General features: G+C 40.8%; 2 protein-coding genes across 12 annotated transcripts in view; one reads left to right on the top strand and one right to left on the bottom strand.

Moving 5' to 3' along the window:
- The window catches only part of MED12L (mediator complex subunit 12L), a 363490-nt gene that overhangs the window by 205594 nt on the left and 135881 nt on the right, over window positions 1-22015 (top strand). The gene's annotated exons all lie outside the window — the stretch shown is intronic.
- GPR87 (G protein-coupled receptor 87) overlaps window positions 13564-22015 on the bottom strand; it is a 41306-nt gene continuing 32854 nt past the window's right edge. For all 3 annotated transcript variants that reach the window (XM_061418753.1, XM_061418743.1, XM_061418734.1), the window contains exons 2-3: window positions 20084-20215; window positions 13564-14678 (exon numbers count right to left, since the gene is read on the bottom strand). In XM_061418753.1, coding sequence (XP_061274737.1) covers window positions 13636-14678; window positions 20084-20117 — 1077 coding nt within the window. In that variant the 5' untranslated portion in view covers window positions 20118-20215 and the 3' untranslated portion in view covers window positions 13564-13635. The remainder of the gene's footprint in view (window positions 14679-20083; window positions 20216-22015) is intronic.

The following is a 22015-nucleotide window of genomic DNA, read 5'->3' as shown; positions in this document are numbered from 1 at the left end:
ACCTCTGCTGTGTAGTGAGTTGTCTAGGCAGGAAACCAGGGGATTCAGAACAGTGCTCACCAGCAAGGACTGGATCAAAGCGCAGGTACACGACATCCCAGACATTTGACGGAGGAGGGCTCTCTTTGTATCAGAAGCTTTTGCGCCCAGTTTACATGGGAGCCAGTTGAGGGCCAGCTATTTCTCTTTTGACAGACGAGAGAAGAGAGCTTGGGAGGATTTAACCAAGTTGTTCAAGTGAGGAGGTAGCTGGACAGGACTTTGCAGCCAAAGTTTAAACTCAAGAGTTTAGGATCCTTCTCCAGCTCAACAGCTGTTTTCTACATCCACATGAACAGTGAACACTGATTCATTAATTCATCAAGCATCAGACAGTCCTTGTTGGGCCCACAGGAAGAGTGTATTTTCTTATCACGAAATCTGGTTGTATGCCCGTGTAACATTTTATTCCAAGGTAGAGATGGCTCAGATGGTAAAGAATCTGCTTGCAATGCAGGAGCTGGGTTCTATCCCTAGGTTGGAAAGGTATCCTGGAGAAGTGTACCCACTCCAGTATTCTTGCTTGGAGAATCCCATGTACAGAGGAGCCTGGCAGGCTACAGTCCATGGGGTTACAAAGAATTGGACATGATTGAACAACTAACACTTTCACAGAGAGAGATGGCAGGCATTTAAGTGGTGCAGGTGATGATGAATGGTCAAGTTAGTGGTTAAAGGCTGTACTTGCCTTGGAATTAGGGAAGATGAAAACTTAAGTATCCAGGAAAAACTTGGTGAGTTATCTGGTTATCTTATCTTCTCAAGATTGCATATCTCAAGACAGAGTATCTGTGCTAGTAGAACTTTTGGCTGTAGGGGCTTATTGCCAGTGGGGCAAGGTCTCTTCTTATGTTTTTTTATTTTTATTTATTTATTTTAAAATACTTATTTGCTTGCCTGTACTGGGTCTTAGTTGCAGCATATGAACTCTTATTTACAGCATGTGGGATCTAGTTCCCTGACCAGGGATTGAACTCGGGGCCTCCTGCATTGAGAACTCAGAGTCTTAGCCACTGGATCACCAGGGAAGTCCCTTGTGGTTTCTCAGTAAATGTTTGAGAGACTTTTAAGAAAAACCTGAAGCTGCCACCCGTTTTTCCCTGTGTTTCTGGGTTGCCCTTCTTGGCCTCCACTCACTTGGGAACTCTGAAGCAGTTCTGACTCTGTTAGGTCATTGTTCGTATACTTGACTAGCCATCTGTACCACCCGGGGAGCTTTATATGTGGATTCTAAGACCCTACTTCAGTAAACCAGTCACAATCCATGTTTTTGGCTCAGGACTGTTACTTTCAAAAACTTCTGGGTAAGTCAGAAATATGGCCTGGGGGTGAGCATCCTGGCCTTGCTGTTTTGGAGCCTCTGATCTCACAACATTTGGAGAAACTTTTATCCTCCGGCCAGATGTTTTGCTTCCTGCTTTGTTTAGCTGCCTCCAGGCACCTCGTCCTTATCAGTTACTGTTGTAGGTTTGGACACCATGTAGACTTGTGCCCTGAGAGCAGAAATTGTGATGATCCGAGGACTAGGAGGGTGGTATTAGTGAGAGGAGAGAATCGTAGAGAGACCTAGAGAGAGAGAATAGAGCTACAGCATACAGAGATCAGGTAAAACCCAAAGAGGAAAAGCCAGAATATCATCAGGGGCTCATGTAGCAAAACCAGTGATGTCTGACTTCTGGGCCCTTAAGTTTCTATTTCAGCCTGTCTTCTCTTTTTACTCCTTTCCTGCATTGGGTGTCAGTGAATGATATAAATCTATTCTTACGCTGTCTGTCGTTACTCCTTTGTAGCAGAAAAGTTTTAGGAGTGGACTCTTCCTTTATTTATGCACCTCACGTTGTGTGTCAGTCAGATTTTGAAAGCTGGCCTCAGGTGTCCCAGAGTGTCGAGCTTGTGGAAACCTGGTCATATTTGTGACTCAGGTATTGCAATGCAGGATGTAAAGTCCACCCTGCATTACCATTTTGTATTTCCTTGAGATTTTTGCTGGTCATTTTGTGGATATGCTTAAATGTGATGATTAGCTTGTAAACATTTTTCCCGTTTAGAATTGGAAATAATGCATCATATTATTGTTTGCAAAAATATTTTATCCTGACAAACTATTGATCATATTTTGTGTATTTAAATAGTATTTTGCTATGATGATTAACAACACAAATAACTTGGCTTTATTCAACACTGGACACCAGTTTCAATATAAAATAAATAAAATAATGATGATGGAAATAGTAATAGTATAATGGATAGAGGACATATTTCCTTCTTCCAGGATTCTAAAAAAAAAGAAGATAAAAAGATAACATAATCAATGTTCTGTTCTGGTTTGTCTCTGATTTTTTTTTTTTTTTTTGATGCTTTGTTTTATGCTGAGTAGTTCTATGTTCCCTCAACTTCTTCCCATTTCACTCTGTGGAACTCTTAAGATTAAAATACCATGGGACTTCATCCGCATTAATCTCAAAACCCTCCACATACCCCCAGTATGATTGCCACCCCTAGCCCACGCCCCATGCTCACATGCACTCACACATTTGCTTTCCCTAGCATCATTTCCAGGTTGGACTCTGCCTCGTCAGTACTAAGACTGGTTATATAAAACATCCCTTGTGTATTTGTCCTTCCAATAGAGTGAGTCTAATACATGGAATCCTCCAGTGTCTGTTATTGTTTCCAGTCAGTTTCCATCCAGCCTGTCAACAACTGCCATAAAAGTTGGTTTACTTATTTCTATAAATGTCTTAGTTTGTTCCTTGCCCCCAAATCGTTTTTTGCAGTAAGTACAAAAACAACTTTATTGTTATGACCTTATCCCCACATTTTTCCCCTTTGGCTTTGTTGGACAGTTTGCCACACCAGAACATTTTGCTCTTTCTCACTTACTGTCTTGGTACTTACTCACATTAGCCCTGTATAATTAAGTTTTTTATTTCTCCCTATGACTTTGTAGTGTCCCATAATTTATGTAGTCATTATATGAAGATTTTCGATAAACCTATTTTAACTGCAGGAGCTATTTACTGGGTTATATCATTTTTTAAAAAGTTAAAAAGGCTTTTCCGGCAAGTGATGTATTATGCTGTGTGTGTTTGTATTGGGGGGAATCATGGTTGCAACAGGATTCTACTCGACATTGAGAAATACACTGGGATAAGAATACAGAGAATTTTAGTACAAGACCCCTTAGAAACACTATAGGAAACTATAGAGAAATTAAAAGGAAATGAGTTAGGAGTTCCCTGGCGGTCCAGTGGTTAGGATTTGGGATTTTCATTGTTGGGGTCAGGTTCAATTCCTGGTCTGGGAACTAAGATCCTGCAAGCCTCATGGTGTGGCCAAAAAAGGGGAAGTGAGTTTGAAAGTTGCCATCTTAAAGGATCTGTGAAGGAGGTGGTATCTCAAGTGGTTCTTGCTAGATGTCTCTTTGATGTCTAGACTCGGTCTAGAAAGTCCTTCAGGATAAAGAGAATGGTATGACCAAAGTCACCAACTGGGGAAGGAAAGTCAGCAGAGGCGGGTGGGATAGAGTGTGAGCATTTTGATCATCATGCTGAGGTGTTCATAATTCATGATACTGTGACATTTTTGAGCTTTTTGGTAAAAATAATTGAAATTGAAGATGTGCTTTAAAAACTAATCTGGTAGAAAAACATGGAATGCAGGCATGCCTTTTTGTGTTTCCTCTGTGAAAGCATTAAATCCTGCCAAAGTCAGTGCATTGATTTAGGGTAGTGGAAGAGGGTAGCAGGATTTATATCTTTAAGACATAATTACCCATTATTTTGTAAAACAATGGTTTCTTTCTTCTTTATTTTTTTGTAAAGACTCTTGAAATGAGCAACGGGCACAGGAATTCATTGGCAGTTATGTTCTCCCCTTTATGCGAAAATTGTAATTGGAGACACAAATGTCTGTTACAATATCTCCCCCTACTGGAAGATTGGCAGAAGTGACAGTTTATAAAAAGAACTGATGTGAGCAATATTTATGTTTTGTAGACTAACAAAAACCTCACTTTGAAATAGGCACTAATATTGAGCCATGAGCTGAATGCCTAGTCTCATTTAGTTGAATTACTCAAAAAATTTTTCTTTGTTGCTAATAATAGATATAACCTTAAGAATCAGAAGGAATGAATTTCAGTCTGTGATATTAGCAAAGAGTCAAAATTGAGAACTCACTGTCACAAAAATAAAATCTCAGTGCATATATTTCCTCCTGTAGGTATAATTTTTTGAGAAGATGGCCATGAAGCAGAAGAGGCTATTTTCTTTTATCCCTCTGAGCCTCCAAAATAATATCCTTTCTCATTTCATTCTGCTCCCATTTGCTCTTAAGACTCACCTGTCACTAACTTAGGCATGTCTCTGCTATCTTGCCATTGTTCATATTCTTCCTGTGTCGCCTTTTTTTTTTTTTTTTTTAATATCCATCCCAGCCAGAATGGGCAATGGCAATCTTTGTTGGCCCTATTTTGGTCTCCCCAGTGCCCATTCTTGTAGTAGGCACTCAGAATGTTTGTTGAGTGAATGTGTATTGTCCAAATGGGAAAGAGGCAGGGAATGTCCCCCAACTGTTGTATCTGGTCCTGTGGGTAAAGATAAATGAGATGGACTTCCTGGGCTTCCCAGGTGGCTCATTGGTAAAGAACCCACCTGCAATACAAGAGATGCAAGAATAGTGGGTTCAATCCCTGGGTTGGGAAGGTCCCCTGGAGAAAGAAATGGCAACCCATTCCAGTATTCTTGCCTGGGAAATTGCATGGACAGAGGAGCCTGGTGGGCTACAGTGCATGGGGGTCGCAGAGAGTCTGACATGACTGAGTGTCTGAGCACAGCACAGGATGAGTCCCTTGGAGGAGCAGTCTCCGACCTTTTTGGCACAAGGGACTAGTTTCGTGAAAGAAAATTTTCCCATGGGTTGGGGATCAGGGTGGTTTTGGGATGATTCAGTGTCATGACGTTTATTGCACACTTTATTTCTATTACTATTACACCTCTGATCACCAGACATTAGATCCCAGAGTTTGGGGACTCCTGCTAGAGGATAGTACACTGTTTATAAGACGATTTATTTGCTTAGCACTCTGCTCAGCTTTTTAGTAAATCATTTGAACAAGTTAGGAAAACGAGTCTTCAGAAGCCACTGAGAGAAGCTTCAGTCAGAAGGAGACTTAATGAATGTAAATACTTCATTCTGATTATGTTGAGGAAAATAATAAAGAACCTGTGATAGGAAAGGAAAAGAGTTTTATTTGAGCCAAACTGAGGAATAAAGCCTGGGGCACAGCCTCTCAGATAACTCTGAGGAATCGCTCCAAAGAACATGGTTTTCAGTGCAGTTTGATGTCTTGTCAGAACAAAGAACATAAAACAAGCCAGGGATGCATTCCTTCAAGGTTTCAAAAAAAAGAAAAGAAAAAAAAATCAGCACATACACAGTGAATCAGTATGGACATGGCACCTGGGAAGAGAGTCTTATCATCAACAGAACACCAGCACTGGTGTCCCAGGAAGAGAGGCATTTACTCTTTATTTTTGAAATGGACATTCTTTACTCCCTGGTCAGCGTGCTCTTTCTTTAATAATCAAACAGATGTCCAGTGTATATTTGACAGGCCACCAGTAGGCTGTTCTGCTAGCACAAAACTCAAGTCAACTCATATATAAGCTAGAAGACTTTCCCATGCCTCCATGTGTGAACATTTATCAGCTAGATAAATTTTCCCAGAGGTGTTTTGATAAACCGATGTCGCCTGTTCAGCTATGTGATGTGTGGGAGGAGAAGGTGCTCTCAAGTTTAGGGGAAGATTTTGTGGTGGGGAGACTTCAGGGAACTTGTCTGAGGTTAAATTGAATGCAGGGTTGTTTTTTTTGTTTTTTGTTTTTCCTGTTTATTTTTTTACCCAACGAGTAAGCCATACCTGAAATTTGTAGACTCAGTCTTCTCTGTCTAGCAAGCTGCTATTAGCCAAGCACACTTGTATATACCTCTGGTTTGTGTGAGTGTTGTGTGGTCATCTTTGGCAATTTAGTTTCACTGGCGGTGTGACTGAGAAGTTTTTCTGTGGTTTTAGGCCATTCATGCTGTAGAGAGCTACATATCTGTTTAGTTAACGTTCGGAGCACAGCAGGGAATTGTGGGCTGTTTTTCACAGACCAGTTGGTGTCAGAATGAAGACTCAACGGGGCCAAGTTTCTGTGTCTGTTCCTTGAATGAGCTGTTCGGGGAGCAGCTGTGCGTGTTGCCCTTGTCTGATTCCCAGGGAGAGCACAGACAGGTTGAAGGAGGACGTGTGGTTCCACTTGTGTGACTTCATCATGACTAGCAGGCTCATTGGGTTCCCATGTTCTGTTTCTTCTGGAGCCTGGCATACTTCTTGTGGGGGGCGATTATCTAACCCTAGTTGTATAATAGTTCCCTGACACCGGTACCCTTGGTGGCCCAATATCCTGACCACTTTTGTTATCCCACCAGTTTGTTTAGTTGCCTCTGCAGAGGCCTGTGCCTTGGAAAAGTGAATGCTGCAGCCTCCTTTTCTAAAATTCTGTTGAAGTCACAGCAGTCATAAATTTTGTACTTAGTTGTTAACAGTGTGACAGATCCGTGATGGTTTTGTTGCAGAGGAGAGAGAAAATTTAAATTAAAATTTGGATTATGTTATGCTTGCCAAGGCAAAAGTACTAAATTTGGTGAGCAGGGTTCTTTCTTTTGGTATTAAACAAAGCCATTCTCAATGAGCACTGACCTAGAAACCATTATCCACATTCCCAGGAAACCTCCATTAGAGATTTTTGTTGAATAGTTGTGAGTCCAGCATCCAGGGGTTCATAGTTTGTGCTAGTAAACTGGACAGAAGAGACTTCATGGTGGGGCTTCAACTTGATGAAATGGCTGGGTTTCTTGATATCTTTATCCTTGTCCTAAACTGCTTGTTTAACTGGGTAACGCAATCCTCACAGACATGAATTTTCAGATGTGCTGTGAGCATAGGGGCCATATGTCCAGGTTTGTTTACACTGTCTCAGTTTACACCTGTGCCAGCTCAGTAATTGACACTTCCACACTCAAAAGTAGCCAGGTTTTGATCATGAATTATATGCTTATCTGAATTGTTGTTTAGTGACTAAGTCATGTCCGACTCTTTGCAACCATATGGACTGTAGCCTGCCAGGCTTCTCTGTCTATGGGGGATTTTCCAGGCAAAATACTGGAGTGGGTTGCCATTTCCTTCCCCAGGGGATCTTCCTGACCCAGGGATTGAGCCCTCGTCTCCTGCATTGTCAGGTGGATTCTTTACTGCTGAGCCACCAAGGAAGCCCCCTCGTCTGAATTATGAGGGAGTAAAATGACCAAATATGTGTGATTGTTGGACTCAATGTTCTCTTAATAGTATAATCTTTCAGGTTTAGTAAAGGAATTATTGAGACTTTGCTTAAGAGTGCTGCTTAGCTTCATTCCCAACCTTATTTGCAGTGTGTTTGTATTCCTACCATTAGGCAACATAAATCATTTGCAAGGCTCTTGGTCGTATCAGTAACACCTTAAGGCATGTGTTTCACTTCATTATTGAGACTGATTGAAAGCAGAGCTTCTGGAGCCAGATGGCCTAAGTCTGGATCCCAGCAATAGCCTTTCTGACCTGTGTGTCCCTGAGGACGTTAAGGTAATGCCAGTGCTTCCTTGGAGTTTGTCAAGGGCATAAAGGTAGTCAGGTCAGGAGCTCAAAATGATGCCTGCTTTGTAGGGAATGCCAATAAAAGTTAGCTATTTTTATTTCATTAGCAAATAGCTGTGTAGTGTTAGAAGTTCTAGAAAGGAGTATGTGAGGGCCTAGGCCAGAATGGGAAGCTTGAGGCTCCTAGCAGAAGTGCTGGCAGTTTAAACTCAAGGTGAGGTTGGTTCATTTTCTCCTCTCAGCTGGACACACAGTGGGAGGTGGGGCCAAGGTTTTTTGCTGTGCTCACAGGTCCTTGCTGGTCTGTGAGCTCACACAGCCGCCTCCAGCCTGAGCTAGGCCTGACACGGGGCCATTCGGGGTGGAGGCCTAGCTTGTCCCCCGTGTGTGAGGGCAGACTTGCAGGACTGGGTGCAGGGCTGCTAGTGGGGGGAAGGAAAGAAGAGCCATTGGATGACTCTGAATTTCCATTCAGGTGCCTGGGTGATGGTGATGGCGTTTATCAAACCCAAAGGTACGGAGCCTCCTTGGATACCATAGAGAAAGTGACGCAGTCCTCATTTTTATGGTCCCACACTACCATACAAGGCGAGGTATGCATGTATGGATAGATTATATTATCAGTGTACTAAAAATACATTGAACTTCCCTAGTGGCTCAGATGGTAAAGAATCTGCCTGCAATGTCGGACAGATACCTGGGTTTGATCCTTGGGTCGGGGAGATCCCCTGGAGAAGGGAATGGTAGCTCACTCCAGTATTCCTGCCTAGAGAACCCCTTGGACAAAGAAACCTGGCAGGCTACAGTCCATGGGGGTCGCAAAGAGTTGGACATAACTGATGACTAACACTACTGCTTGTGCTCATTTGTGCTCAGACTGAGTCGTGTCTGACTGTTTGTGACCCTATGTACCATAGCCCGCCAGGCTCCTCTGTCCATGGAGCTCTCCAGGCAAGAATACTGGAGTGGGTTGCCATGCTCCCCTCCAGCGGATCTTCCTGACCCAGGGATCGAACCCATGTCTCATTTCTCCTGCACTGGCAGGCAGGTTCTTTACCACTGGTGCCATCTGGGAAGCCCTAATGCTACTACTACTAAAAATACATTGAAGCATATCTCACAGAAAGAGTGCATTGGGTTCAGTGGAGTTGAGAAGTTCTGATCTAGGTGATTCCAAATTTTTATCACATAAGTATTTGGCCCAGTATTCATCTCTTTACACATTCATTTTTTCCATTGTGTTTAATGTTTGCATTTCCCTAGCTGCATAAAATAGCACATAAAAATCTAAAAATACAGTTGATATGACATTTTGAAAAAACACTGAATTTATTTTTGGTAATTGACAGATGGCTTCACTGTTACTGAAGGTATTTTGTGGGATAGTAGTAACAATCTTAAGAATGGGAAGTGATTTTTAAGGTGTATTTTTGTGTGTGCTCAGTCCCTTCAGTTGTGTCCAACTCTTGGCGACTGAGCCATGGACTGTGGCCCTCCAGGCTCCTCTGTCCATGGGATTCTCTAGGCAAGAACTCTGGAGTGGGTTGCCAGTTCCTTCTTTAGGGGATCTTTCTGACCCAGAGATTAAACCTGAGTCTCTTATGTCTCCTGCATTGGCAGGCGGGTTCTTTACCCCTAGCACCACCTGGAAGCTATCATAGGTTAGGGAGCTGAGTTATCTTTGGTATACTAAATCTCTTAGCCCTAGTTATAAGTATTGTGTGTTTGTATCTGTGTTCAGGTAAACGTGTCTAGAGTCTTGTTGGAAAGTCTTGCTTGTAACATTTAAACCTAGATTTAGAAGCTTTGGCCAATCTGGTCGACTATTCTGGATTCTTGTTGATAAGTTAGGATGATCTAATCTGATGTGTGGCTTGTTTCTAAGAGCTGCTGCAATCAACAGATTTCTCTAGCATTATTCAAAGAGAAGCTGGCCACTTTATTAAGAATACTTGCCTAGGAAGGTGTTTGAAAGAAAGGAATTTCTGATTTAATTCCATATCTTGAGTTTCCAAATGAGGCAAGGAAAGCCTAGGTTATCTAATAGCCACATTACACCATTTTCTTAAATCATTTTAGATGATTTTTTAAATCTCAGTATTGTAGCTTAGAAGAAAAATTTAAGAATATTCAAAATAAAAGTTGCCATTTGAATCTCATACATTTTTTGGTAAGTTAAACATTTTAACACTGACAATATTAGTCTAATTCTAATAAATTTTGAAACAGTAAATTATATTTAAATAAATTTTTTTGTATGTCAAAAAGCATAGTCAATATTTGTTCCGTTTCCCTATGAAATCTATGTATATTTCAGCCTTTTTATTTTATTTTTTTAAGACACATCTGTAACTTACCTGGAGGAGGAAAAGGCAACCCACTGCTGTATTCTTACCTGGGAAATCCCACAGACAGAGGAGCCTGACGGGCTATAGCCCGTGGGGTTGCAAAAGAGTTGGACAAGACTTAGCAATTAAACAACATTATTTCTTATAGGCCTTATTTTTTGTCAAACATTTCCATCTTACATTTATCTAGGCAGCTCCAGGACTGTTGTGCCCTCCCCTGTGAAGCGGCACCCCCCAGCCCCATCACACACACATGCACGCACGCACGTACGCGCGCACACACCCACACACACACACACACACACACACACACACACACTGCTTTTTGTTAGCACTAAAGATGACTGTAATGTGTAGTCACAAGCAGTAAATAGGACTGGAGTCGTTTTCAGTTGTTTCATAAATTTTACCACTAGATGGTGATAGAGGGCTGGGAGGGGGACAGAGCACAGCTAATTCAGCATCTACCAGATGTTTATGTTTAAATTTGAAAATGTTTGATCTTAATGCTTTTATAATTCATTTAGACATATCCAAAGATTATTGTAAATATCGTCTTAGCCATAATGTTTTTTTTAAACATAGCATCTGCCTAGTATTTATTGATTTGATAAGCTGTTTTCTTGTGGTGGTCTGTTTGAGAGAGTATCTCTATTTAAGAGACTTAAGTGATCCTCAAGCTTTATTTTGCCCTTGTTTCTTTACTTTATTTTTTTCTTGTATATCACATTTCTCCACAGTGATCATAAAATTTATGTTTGAGATTGTACTGTGTATTCACAATTTTGGCTTAGGTATTTAGTTTGAACTTACACATTTTCCAAATTATTCCTTTGAAACTTTAATTGAGAAACAAAATACTGATATACTATTTGGAAATGAGAATAAAATGGTGGTATGAATGGTATAATGAATATAACAGAGTTAGTAATATGCACACCAAAAGATATTCTGCAAGGTAAATTTCTCTGCATGTAATTTTTATGAATAATAGAAAAATTTCTTTTTGAAATTATCTGAATATATTTCTCATTTGCATAAAATAAAAATAGCTATGTTAAAATCGCTGCCTTAAGTGGGTCCTAAAATACTGAATATAATCCAAAAGTTCCATGTAAGAAATTTTAGATTTCAAATTTAAAATTGTTTCCAAATTTTAAATTAATTAAAAACCAAATAGAATTTTTGCTTTATTCAATGTTAGTGCAGCAGTTTATATTAACTTATGACACCAACACAATATTTTACGTTACTCCTGTGGGTATTATGTTAGTCATGTGACTGATTTATTCTTGTTTGTGACCACAGTGTGAGTATTTGTGTAAAATACAAGCAGTATGATTTTGATGCTTTTGTAATATGGCTTTAAGAAAATGGAGATAATGCTTTAAAATTTTTTCCTAAGTCAATGTTCTAAGCTATCCCATTGATTTAATAATGTAATTTCAGAGAATGAAACCACTATATTAAATGTACCCACCAACTCTACAGCAGTACAATTTTAGAAACATTAAAATGGGATTGAAATATTTTAAGGGCCTCTTAGAATTGAGGCCTGAATTTTAGAGAATTAAATGCAGTGTGGGGTTAGCTCTGCTAAGTTTCAGAACACCAAATGGAATCATTTGATAAAGATGATAGGTTCTTAGTTTTTAGGCATGTTCTAAGGTGAGTGTGCCTTTAACAGAACACACACACACACACACACACACACACACACACGGACTATTTGTGAGCTGTGATGTAGAGCCAAGTAGAGGACACACACACACACACACACACACACTCTCTCTATTTGTGAGCTGTGATGTAGAGCCAAGTAGAGGACACACACACACACACACACACACACACACACACACACACACACACTATTTGTGAGCTGTGATGTAGAGCCAAGTAGAGGAAGGAGAGTCTAGGACACCCTGTACTGAGGGTTTTCCCAGCTGCAGCATTGTTCCTCCTTTTTATATAGGGTAGCTGTAACTCAGCCTGGGTGTTATGAGGAAAATGGAGAAAGGAATTAGCCTTTCAAACTGTCTTCTTAAATACCTAGTGTAGCGCATGGCTGTCTTAACCTAGCTAGTGAACAAAAGGAGCAGCAGGTGGTGGTAGCTAGGCACGTGTCCAACAGAGATGTGTATTAATTCATGTAGATCCCCTGGAATTTATGGAATTGGAATCTTGATGGAGCAATAGATACTGATAAAGGTCCTTAGACAGTTGTTTTAACCTCTTTGCTTCTATCCCTTCTGTTAAACCTGACTCACCTATTAGACCCCTTTTCTGTTCTTGAACCTAACTAACCTTGGTAGTCACTGTTAGGCTGAGTTATTTTTGGGACCTGCTTCCTTCTTTTTTGCTCACTTTAGCTTTTCAGAATTTTGCAGATCGTTTGTACGAGTCTAAATAAAATGAAGCCTTGCACTGTGTTATACATGTACGTCTGCTTTGTCTTCGTTAACCATAGTGATACCTTTTCATCAGCAAACATGCCTTCACTCCTGGTCTTTTAATGCTCCCCTGGCTCCTTGTCCCATGTTAGGAACCTAGACAATGGTCAGGCAGCTGAAGGCTTTGAAAAAGCATGAAGGTTCAAAGGTTTATATTGAAGAAGGAGAAATTATTCTAAGATTTTAAGTTACCCTTAATCTTTTTGACTTGATGTATTGAGCTCTACAACTGAAGGCTTAAAACGAATGATATTCCTATTAGAGATGGGATATAATTTAAAACTATAGTTTTTATAAAATAAAGATTATTAGATGGCTTTTAAATACACTATATGTACTTGACTATTAATGCAGCCTTCATCTTCTGTTCTCTGCCCCTAGCACATAAGAATTCAAATGCAGCATAGGGGTATAAAAATGGCACTGTATGTTCAGTGTCTCATCAAAATCGACTTGTCTTAATACTCATACTTCTTTCTTCTCTGAAATAACCTAAGTTTAAAATCAGTTAAGTGACTTGAGTCTTTTCAAGTGTATTGCTTAAAAAAATACAGTTGAACCTCCTTGCCTACTCCTGCACTGTGCAAGTTTTTCTAATGTGCATAAATGTAAACATAGACAAGGGACTGTGGCTAATGTTGTGGGCAGGTCATAGATACAATGACAGAGAAACCTAGCAATCCGTGTTTACTCAGTTACATCTACAACAAATGAGCTGTGTTGAAAACAGCATTATCTTTCCCAAATCTTAAGGATCAAGGTTGAACAGAGTTCTCTCTACTTCCTGTCCTCGCAAAAGTGGCTTCAGAGCATCAGCACTTCCTGGAAGATGACTGCAGAGCGCTGGCATAGCTGTGGCCTTTGCTGCCCCTGAAATCTGCTCCTTAAACTTTGAGTCATGATCCCCGCTGCTCAGCCATATGCCATCTCGTCAGTTTCACTTTCTTCCTTATCCCTTAATATTTTCCTCATTTCCAAATTATACCTCAAATTCATAACATTTCAGTTCTCTTTTCATCCACATTTTGATGGGCTCAAGCAAGGATAATGAAAATACACATTTATTTACATTTTGTACATGCTGACAAACAAGAGTGGGCCTGGTGACCTTGAATTCCTACACGTCAGTATAATCATAGTATATGCGGACCTCGGATCTTCTAACACTCTGTAGTGATCGGATGCTTTCGCTCCTCGTTCTGATGTTTGATTTTTTGAATAGCCTTCTTGAAAATGAGCGACACATGAAAAAGTAAATGATTGGGTCCAGGCACACGTTGCACGCAGACAAGAAAAGTGTCATTTCTTTGCAGTAATACAGGATTTTGTGTGCCGACTCATCTAAAAGTCTGTCCAAGTGACTGAAAGTAAAGGGAATCCTACACAAGTGATAGGGTAGAAAACAGGTGAAGAACACAGCCACGACCACTCTAATGCTCTGGTTGTGTTTTCGCTTTCGGCTTGACTGGCTTATGAATTGCCTGCTGGATTTGTGAATGTACCTGGAAATGGCAATGTAACACCCGATCAGTATCACCAGCACAACCACGAACAAGCAGCTGTTGACGTAAGTGATGGCATTATGCCATTTCACTCCCAAAGGACTCTTAAGTTTCGTGCACTCATGAATATTTTCCCTAGTTGGTTGGACATTGGTTAGAATGATGTTTGGCAAGGACAGGACAGCCATGAGCACCCAAACACAGACAGATAAAACCTTTGTAAAGGTTATGCTGTACATGCGAGAGTCGCCAAATGGCTTTACCACCTTCAGGTAGCGATCAATGCTTATCAGCCCGAGAAACACAATGGAAGTATACATGTTGGCGTAAAATAAAACCGAAGAGTATCTGCAGAGGATAAACTTGAAGTACCAAGGTCCAAGTCCTGCATCATGGACTATTCGAAATGGAAACGTCAGTGTCATTATGAGGTCGGCAACCACTATGTTTTTGAGATAAAATATGAAGCTGGTTTTATTCCTAATGTGAAAGAAGATCCATACTGCTAGACCATTCAGCAAGATGCTTGCCACGAATATAACGAGGTAAAGCCCAGGCAAGACGATAGTGTCGAATTCGTTGTGAACGGTGGTGTTCTTTCCAGATCCATCGCTTGTGTTACTTGGGGTGTGATTCCCTGGGCCATGCAGCTCATTATCTGTAGGAGAAGTGGGGAGAGGTCACTTCATGTTTCGCATGCATGCCCTACTCAAGCCAGGCTTTCTTACAGGCTGAAGTACTGATGTTTCGGGTTAGTTAAAAAATGTCTTTAGTACTTTAAAGAGTCTATTTAGTGCACTGTTTTTTTTTTTTTTTTTTTATTTAGTGCACTGTTAATGTTTTGAGTGGCTAAAGAATTGGTGGTCTCACACAACAAGGTCCTACTCTATAGTACAGAGAGCGACCCTCAGTATCCTGTAATAAACATAATGGAAAAGAATATGAAAAAGAATATGTATTTTGTTTTGCTGTACACCAGAATCACTTTGCTGTATACAAGGAACTAATACCACATTGTGAATCAGCTGTAGTTCAATAAAGAAACAAACACACAAACATTAAAAAATATTAGTGACCTCACCCCTGAATCCCACTTCTCTCACCAAGTCCTTTGAGTAAAATGTGAATTTCTGGTTGGTTGTGCTAATCATTTGAATGAAAATAAATATACCAGTGAAAATGATCTTGACTCAATTTTTAATTCAGTTTTGATATAATTACAAATTGAATAAACTGGGGAGCAGCAAATTAAAATTTCATACAACAGAAGGGTAGCATGTAGTTATTTTAGTGCAGTCTTTGGCAGGCTCTTTGAAATATCTTTTTCTCTCTCTCAGTTTTAAGCTATTTGAAATGCAAAAGAGTAAAACTAGGAGGTCATTTTGTTTTTTTGGGGGGAGGGTGGGTAATACTTAAAAAAGTTTAGGGAGCATTGTTAGGAAGAAAGACAGAAAGGGACAATTGTCATTAGTATTTAAATTTATTATCAAGGAGGACAATTTTTAAAAATAATTGCAGCCTGGTACCTACTTTTATTTATAAGCTAGATTATACCTATTACGCTAAGAATATGAAAATTTTAAACCTTTTGCTATTTTGAAATCTTGAGTTCATGAGCCTTACCATTGTATCACATAATCAGTGAAACAGTTTATGAACATTGGGTTTGCGTAACAGCCATGAGAAGGGGCCTCTCAGATCTCCAGCTGCAGGGAAAGTAATTGACGGGCAGCTCTAGCTCAGTGCTCTGAACCCAGCACTGTTTTCCTGCTGATGCCACACTTCCATGGATCACTCCTAACTAGTAACTGAGCACAGTAGGAACATTAAGACAAGCCTGCTCCTGGGGCAGTAGGGGTTCCTCTGATGATGACTTTGGCTGGAGCACTTTTCGTCAGTCTGGTCAAAACTTCCTTCCAACTACACAGAAATATGAATCTTCCTATTTGCTCCCTGTGCTCGTCTCTCCTCCACAGGGGTTGGACCTGCATAGCTGTCTGCAATCCCTCAGGTCATTCCCCCTATAAATCTCCTGGGCATATGGTTACTTTTATCTGCTGCTGCTGCTTTTTTTTTTTTTGAAAACTGAAACTGTTACAAGTGAACTTTTGGGTTGTGACTTAAGTCATTTCTGAATTTTCACGTCTCACTAATAACGTTTACTATAATGACAGTTACGCTTTGGAATGATTTTGTTTTAGGGCTAACAGCATGATTTTAGCCCTCAGTTCCCTACATGACAGGCAGCGTAGTATGTACTTTGTTTTCCTTCTTTGAAGAAGTGAACCAAGGAAGAGAGTTTGGATGATTTTTAATCCAAAAACAGGTTCTTAAATTGCTGCCTGAAATTTTAAGTGTATAGGCTCTTCCCAAGTAACCTTGTCCTCTGTTTAATTCTTTCCCTTTTATTCTCTGCTAGAAGTGTTTTTAAAAACTGGTTTCCCTGGCTTAAATATCCTTAAACAGGCTGGTAATTTATACCTGGACTAGCCTGTTATGATGAGACCCATAGTATTTATAAGTTTAAAATGCCTGATTCAGCTGCCATCTGTATCACGGTTGCCAGTTTCAAATATTGTCTTAAACAGTATCGTTCAAGCCAATTTTGACTTAATGAAGTGTCTCCGTCTTGGCTGCTTCTGTACCACCAGATACATATCATCATCCATAACCTTAGAAGCTTCTTAAGATATGCAGTTTTACCTGGATTAAGGTACCTGCTTGAATTAATTTCTTCAATTAAACTATTAGCAGTCCCTTTCATCTAACCCAGAATAGACACCTAAAGGAAGTATGGAGAGGACAAGTAACTTTTAATTAGGATGAGTGGTCCAACTGAGGCACCCCACCGAAAAGGGGCAGCTACACCATCTCCTGAAACACTGGCTATACCTTGTAACAGTGATTTTCAAAGCCATGGTGAGTGCAAATAGAATGGATCACTGGCTACAGATACCTACTGCGTGTTTAGTCTCTCAGTCCTTTAGAGTGTCGCTCGCCAGGCTCCTCAGTCCATGGGATTCTCTAGGCAAGAGTACTGGAGTGGGTTACCATTCCCTTCTCCAGGAGATCTTCCTGACCTAGGGATTGAACCGGAGTCTCCTGTGTCTCCTGCATTGCAGGCAGATTCTTTACCCGCTGAGCCATCGGGGAAGCCCAGTGTACATAGTAGGCATGGAGTATTTCAAATCTTAGTGTTAGCTCCCTGGATCTGCTATGCCTGTCCATTGTGGGATAGAAGGATCCCCTACTTGTCTGTGTTGATTAGGAATTTTGTGTCCATTGTATACTTTAAAATTTTAATTGTATGAACAAGCAATCTTATTAAATAATGATTTACTGATCAGTTATGGTTATTATTAAAGTTAGTCTTAAATCAGAATGTCAGAAATAGTCCTGATGTGTACTCTGAGTCATAAATAATACCAAGGCCAACTGACCTCTTTTCACGGTAATGATTGAACTGTTTTGTAGCTTTGAGAGTGTCTGCCAATCCTGTCACCTCACAGTATTTGCATCCTTAGTTTATGTATGAGATTAGCATTTTGGAATACAGGACTTCTTACTTCAGTGGAATAGGCTTGGGTTTGGTTATTACTTCATTTGCAAATTTCACATTTACGATGCAGCTTAAACAAACTAGTGGTTAAAACCTGTTATGGGGTTATTCTATGAAACACTGTGGTAGTAGAGGGAACAGTCATCTGTGGGCTGCTCTGGAAGGCTCAAAACTGAATATAGAGAGTTTTTTGTGACACTTGATTTTTTTTTTTTTAAGAATTAAGACTATGGCATATTCCTTCCTGCCAGCTACCTCCCATCATTTCTTTTCTATATTATTGCCTCCAGTTTTCCTAGTGCCTGTGGCTATGCCCAGAAGCAGTTCTCTGCAGTGTTCCTGCTCAGGAACAACGTCCATTTAAAGTGAGTGGCTTTCTTTACCCAGGAGGTTTTATCATGTGGTTCTTTGCTGTCAGTAAAGAACTTGGCTGAGTTAGGAAACATTTTTAATGACAGGTATAATTGTGATTCAATTAATAAAGATTTGAAGCTGTTTTTTACAGCATAAAGGCTATTTTCTCATATCTCACACACTCCTTGTTTCCTTGGATGTTATTCCCTGTGTTATTTAGTGCAGAGCTTGATTACAGAGGGAGAGTTACAGTCAAATTTCCTTTTTTATTTTCCCCCTGCACTCTTGCTCCAACTCCTTTTAAATTAAGTTAGCAAAGGCAATGACCTAATAACACTAGTACCAAAGTAAATCATCATTTTGTGCCAGTGTGTGTTTGAGGGTGGGGCTTCCCAGGTTCAGTAGTGGCAAGGAATCCCCTTGCTAATGCAGGAGATGCAGATTCGATCCCTGGGTTAGGAAGATCCCCTGGAGAAGGAAATGGCAAGCCATTCTAGTGTTTTTGCCTGGGAAATCCCATGGACAGAGGAGCCTGGCAGGCTGCACTCCATAGGGTCACAAAGAATTGGACACAACTGAGCATGCATGCAAAGGTGTGAGAGTGATATTGTGTTATGTGTGCTGGGGCTGTGGTTGCCTGTGTTTGTGTGTAAGGGGGATTGTGTGTGTACTGTGTGTGCTGAAGAAATGCATGGATTTTGTGGTCAGATACCTCATTAGTCCCACGTGGCTCCTATACTGGACAGTGGAGATCAAGGGCATTGCAGTCCTGTTTGTTAATGTTTTTTCAAATTAAGTTTTATTGGAGTATGGTTGCTTTACAATGTTGTGCTAATTCCACTATATAGCAAACTGAATCAGCCATATATATTTCTCCTCCCTATTGGACTTCCTTCCCATTCAGGTCACCACAGAGCATTAAGTCGAGTTCCCTGTTCTATCTAGTATGTTCTTATTAGTTATCCATTTTTATACATAGCATCAATAGTGTATGTGTGTGAATCCCAATCTCCCAGTTCCTCCCCATCCCCTTCCCCCTTGGTATCCATGTAGTTGTTCCCAATGTCTGTGTCTCTATTTCTGCTTTGCAGATAAGGTCATCTATACCATTTAGATGGAGAAGGCAATGGCACCCCACTCTAGTACTCTTGCCTGGAAAATCCCATGGACGGAGGAGACTGGAAGGCTGAAGTCCATTGGGTCTCTGAGGGTTGGACACAATTGAGTGGCTTCACTTTTACTTTTCACTTTCATGCATTGGAGAAGGAAATGGCAACCCACTCCAGTGTTCTTGCCTGGAGAATCCCAGGGACGGGGAAGCCTGGTGGGCTGCTGTCTATGGGGTCGCACAGAGTCGGACACAACTGAAGTGACTTAGCATACCATTTAGAAAGTCCTCTTTGACAATGCTGGTTCAGTCACTTCTTAGCTTTGTGAAATGGAATAAATAGCAGCCATTTTGCTGGGTCTTCTGAGAGTTAAACATGCTCTGCGCACATTTCAAGCACAGTATCTGGTACTTAGTAGGTGGTCTGTCTCAATGTCAGGCCATAATTTTGATTTGTGTCATGAATAGCAGTCACATTCTGAATGAAATGTGATGGAGACCCTTGTTCCTTTTGCTTTTGGAGACAATCCACTGTTGCTCATGGGACCATGTCACATTTTGACACCAACTGTGAAAGCATCAACAGTATGTCACTGCTGTACCTGCCAGGTGGGGATGAAATACCAAAGTCGTGCAGACGACCGGGTGTCACTGACCTGGTACAGCTGCCCCGCACAATCATGTTCTAGTTACCCAGTAGTGCAGGTAGATGTTGTCTTTGGTCTAGACTGTTCCATCTGGTAAGTAATATATACCTTAGTTTCAGCGTGGAAGACTTCCCCAATTGTTAGTTTAATCTTTCTGTCCTTTTAGAGATCATCTCTAGATGAAACAGCTTAAGACAAAGTGATGGCAAGTTAAGAGTTTTCTCAGCAATGCCATCCTGCATGTTTGCCGTTTTACATTTAATGAAGGCAAGGATAAATGCAAGTTTATTTTGTTAATTGATTTGCCAACCACCAAAACCCCTGAATTGACACATGGTGTAAATAACTGTTATTGATCAAGTAGGATTTTCTTTGCATTTTCCCCTACAGCTTACCTGGTAATTTTGCAAGTGTCAAGTTGAGCCCCATTCTTTAGTTGTGAGGGACTGAAAGCAAAGATCTGTGTCAGGAAACACTCGGGGACAATTCAGTCAAGGGGTCAGCATAGGTTATTCCTGGTTTGATTTCTAGGGGAAAAAAGAAAAAACAGTTGAGCAGGAATTTGAATACACAGTACTTTGATTTTCACTTTTAAGAAAAAGAAAAAAAATGCCTCTTGATTCAGAAAAGGCCTACTCTTTTGTTATGAACAGCTGTGCCATGTAAGACTTGTCTGTTTTTGTGTGTTCTTTCCACCTGCCAGGGAGCCTGGGACATTTCTGTGTAAGCCTTCACCATCTGAATGCCGCTGTGTGGCCCTGGAAAAGTTACTTAACATCTCTGTGACTCAGTGTTCTCCTCTCTGACATGAGAGTGGAAATAATCATACAACAGAATTGTGACAAGAATTATGTGACATAGTCCATAAGAACCTGGGTCCAAGAGTTTTCTCAAGACACATTAGCCTGTGTCTGGCCATATTACTTCTACTTCATTCTACCCAACCCCATTGACGTGAGCTCAGCTGCTGCTGCTAAGTCGCTTCAGTCGTGTCTGACCCTGTGCGACCCATAGACTGCAGCCCACCAGGCTCCCCCGTCCCTGGGATTCTCCAGGCAAGAACACTGGAGTGTGTTGCCATTTCCTTCTCTATGAAGCTCAGCACATGTATTTAAATGTATCTCTGATGACTCTTAAATGCAACTGGAGATTGTTAAAAGTTGAAAGATCTCGGCGCGATATATGTTAAGAGTTTTATAAACTCAACTACCTTCAGTACCCAGTCTTAAACTCTCTGGGCTTCTAGTTCTGGCTTTACACTAACTAGCTGAGTGACTTTATCATGTCCCTTAACCTTTTTCTAACTAGACTGGAAGGCTCTAAAAAAAATCCCCAGTGGAACTCAGGTTTACGTGGGCTTCTGTGTTTTCCTCAAACATAGGTTCCCACTCAGAATTTAATACTGCTTGAACCTTTATCTTGAAGTCCCTGTATTTCTCTATGATAACTGTTTTCCATCCAACCTCAAAGTCTGGCTAGGAGTGAATAATTATATTGGCTTTGAGTCACTAGTTTTTGAAATTCTGGCTAAAACCTCAAAGCTTTCTGAGCTTCAGATTGCTCACAGTCTTTTTTCCTCATGATTACCCGAGACTGTACGTGCACTCAACGCATGTTAAACTGTGACGGTGCCCCCGACTTCTCCTTCAGCAGCCTGCTCCCTGTTTTCTGACTTCCTTCAGGTGTTCATCAAAGAGAGAAGAGATCCTGGGAACTGTTTTGGAAAGTGTTTCTCCGAAGTCAGATGTCTTTTGGGAAGGATTCACTCTAGGGGAAGTCACACTGTTTCTCATGAAATGAAACTGCGTGAGACCTTCATGCCCCCTCAGCAATATTGCTTATAAATACCACAAAGCTGCAGAGAGACCCCAAGTAACCTCAACCCCTCCAAGTCTAAAGCAATCTAGTGATTGCATAAGCAGTTATGTCTACTGGTCAGCAGGCTCAGAGTACTTTCAAAGCAAAAGCATATGTAAGAATTGGGCAGCCTGTGGAGAGGCATGTGTTTCTTTCTCTGTTATTTTGTCCTTCTCTTCTGTTCCCTAGTGGCATGTGACATTTGGATGCTGGATTTGGTAGTAGATGGAAAAAGTGGTGTCCAGATGTTCAGTGATTTCCTCCCCACTACCAGTCATCTCTTGAGAGTTTAGACGCCCTGTCCATGTCTCACCTTGAATCGTCAGGGTATATGGTACATAGTAGTCAAAAAGTATTCATTGGTTTATGGAGCATCGACAATAGACACCCTCTTAGACATCCTCCTTTTCGGGTGCCAGTGTTGCAGTCTTTTTAAAGTAAGGCAAGGAGGTGAAACCCTACTTTTCTTT

The sequence above is a fragment of the Bos javanicus genome, chromosome 1 (genome assembly GCF_032452875.1).
Source record: "Bos javanicus breed banteng chromosome 1, ARS-OSU_banteng_1.0, whole genome shotgun sequence".
NCBI classification, from domain to species: domain Eukaryota; kingdom Metazoa; phylum Chordata; class Mammalia; order Artiodactyla; family Bovidae; genus Bos; species Bos javanicus.
This window is presented reverse-complemented; position numbering and strand designations above follow the sequence as displayed.